The 1,773-nt window shown below is 45.0% G+C and overlaps 1 protein-coding gene across 1 annotated transcript; it reads right to left on the bottom strand.

Annotated features, from left to right (window-relative positions):
• Positions 1 to 386: 386 nt before the first annotated feature.
• On the bottom strand, positions 387 to 1,217 carry Dusp21 (dual specificity phosphatase 21). Its single transcript, XM_021153930.1, has one exon. The coding sequence runs from the start codon at positions 1,130 to 1,132 to the stop codon at positions 563 to 565; it is 570 nt and encodes a 189-aa protein (XP_021009589.1). The 5' UTR covers positions 1,133 to 1,217; the 3' UTR covers positions 387 to 562.
• Positions 1,218 to 1,773: the final 556 nt, after the last annotated feature.

The following is a 1,773-nucleotide window of genomic DNA, read 5'->3' as shown; positions in this document are numbered from 1 at the left end:
CCCTACCTCCCCACCTGAATGTAACTATACTTTGCACAGTCCTCCTACCCTTATTCTTTCCCACCTCAGTATACCTCTTCCTCAAAATCCCAGCCTTTTTCTGCCACTCCCCAGACCCTTAAGTCACCCCCTGACATTTCTACCTTCCCACACTCTGCCTAACATCTCTAGCACCACCACCACCCCCCCGACACAACTTTTCCCCTGCCCTGCCTCTCTACCTCATACCTACATCCACATCTTTCCCCATCTCATGTCCACTCCCACCCCCTGCCTTCTGTCAGGTCCCAGCAGCCTGACCTGTTCCTTAAGAGGTAAGAAACATCTCACCATCTTCCATTTACTAAATTTTACTTTTTGAAGATAAGATTTAGAAACATTCATCATTTTGCATTCAGCTTTATTTGAAGATATGATAATTAAAAATTCCAATCCCTTCTCTCCCCTGTCTTATACCATCCACAAGGTTTTCCCCCCTCTTTCTGTTTTTAAACCAACCATAGGTCCAAGGTCATTGTTTTTATCTTGATGTAGGATCCAATCAGGGGAGAGGATGGGTGGATTACATTAGCTCCATTAAATAGGCCTCCTTTTCATAGATGTTAGGAATCAGACCCATAGGAGAGTAGATCATGTGAACAGTATTCCTACTAAACAGCTTGAACTCGTAATGAATCAGTTGTTCCCAAAAGCCATTGTTGGGACGGATGATGGGGCGGCAGGTCTTGGTCCATGTGTGTGCATCCAGCAGGGTCATGTTGTGGTATTTCATGAGATAGGCAAGGCAGAGAGTTGCTGAGCGGCTCACTCCTGCGGCACAGTGTAACAGCGTGCGGCCACTTCTCATTTCCACGCCGCGGATGTGATCAGCTATGGGGTCGAAAAAGTCATAGAGGTAAGAATTAGGAGCATCGCTCACCGGCACTTGCACATACTGAATATCTTCAAAGAACGTATTCACTACTTCTGCAGAGACATTGATGATCGTAGTGATACGGTTGTTGGACAAGGTGAGCTTGTCGTTAGCTACCGCAGAGTTACTAATAAAAAGACCGGTAGTTATTTGAGAGAGACCATAGATGTTATCCTGTTGGATAGCTTGAGACGGAAAGATACAAGATGCTGTTGTCATCACGGTGACAGGTCAGCTCTGCACTAGGTTCCTGGGCACCAGTCTCTACAACTTTGGTAAAGCAGCTGCTCTTCTGGTCTCAGGCAAAGGTATGAGGGAGAGGTCCATAACCTTCCTCTGTCCTCTTCTACTACCCATGTGTCACAATGGTTACCAATCTGTCTCTCTCCTTCAATGCCCAGATGTCACAATCCCCAAAAGCACAAGGCTTGGGCTTTTGGGAAAAATTAGCTGGGTTGTTACAGTCTACCTTCACCTCTCTCTCTCTCTCTCTCTCTCTCTCTCTCTGTGTGTGTGTGTGTTTTCCCTCTTTCTTTCTTTCTTTCTTTCTTTCTTTCTTTCTTTCTTTCTTTCTTTCTTTCTTTCTTTCTTTCTCTCTCTCTCTCTTTCTTTCTTCCTTCCTTCCTTCCTTCCTTTTTTCTTTCCTTCCTGTCCTTTTCCCCTCCCTCCCTCCCTCTGTTCTTTCTTTCTTCCTTCCTTTCTTCCTTTCTTTCTTTCTTTCTTTCTTTCTTTCTTTCTTTCTTTCTTTCTTTCTTTCTTTCTTCTCCTCCTCCTCCTCCTAGTCTTTGTGGTTGTTTGTTTACACTTGAGACAAGATTTCAACATTGTAGCCCAGTGTAGCCTGAGCCTCCCCGGGTTTG

The sequence above is a fragment of the Mus caroli genome, chromosome X (assembly GCF_900094665.2).
Source record: "Mus caroli chromosome X, CAROLI_EIJ_v1.1, whole genome shotgun sequence".
NCBI classification, from domain to species: Eukaryota; Metazoa; Chordata; class Mammalia; order Rodentia; family Muridae; genus Mus; species Mus caroli.
The sequence above is the reverse complement of the archived record's forward strand: the minus strand, read 5'-3'. Positions and strand labels throughout refer to the sequence as shown.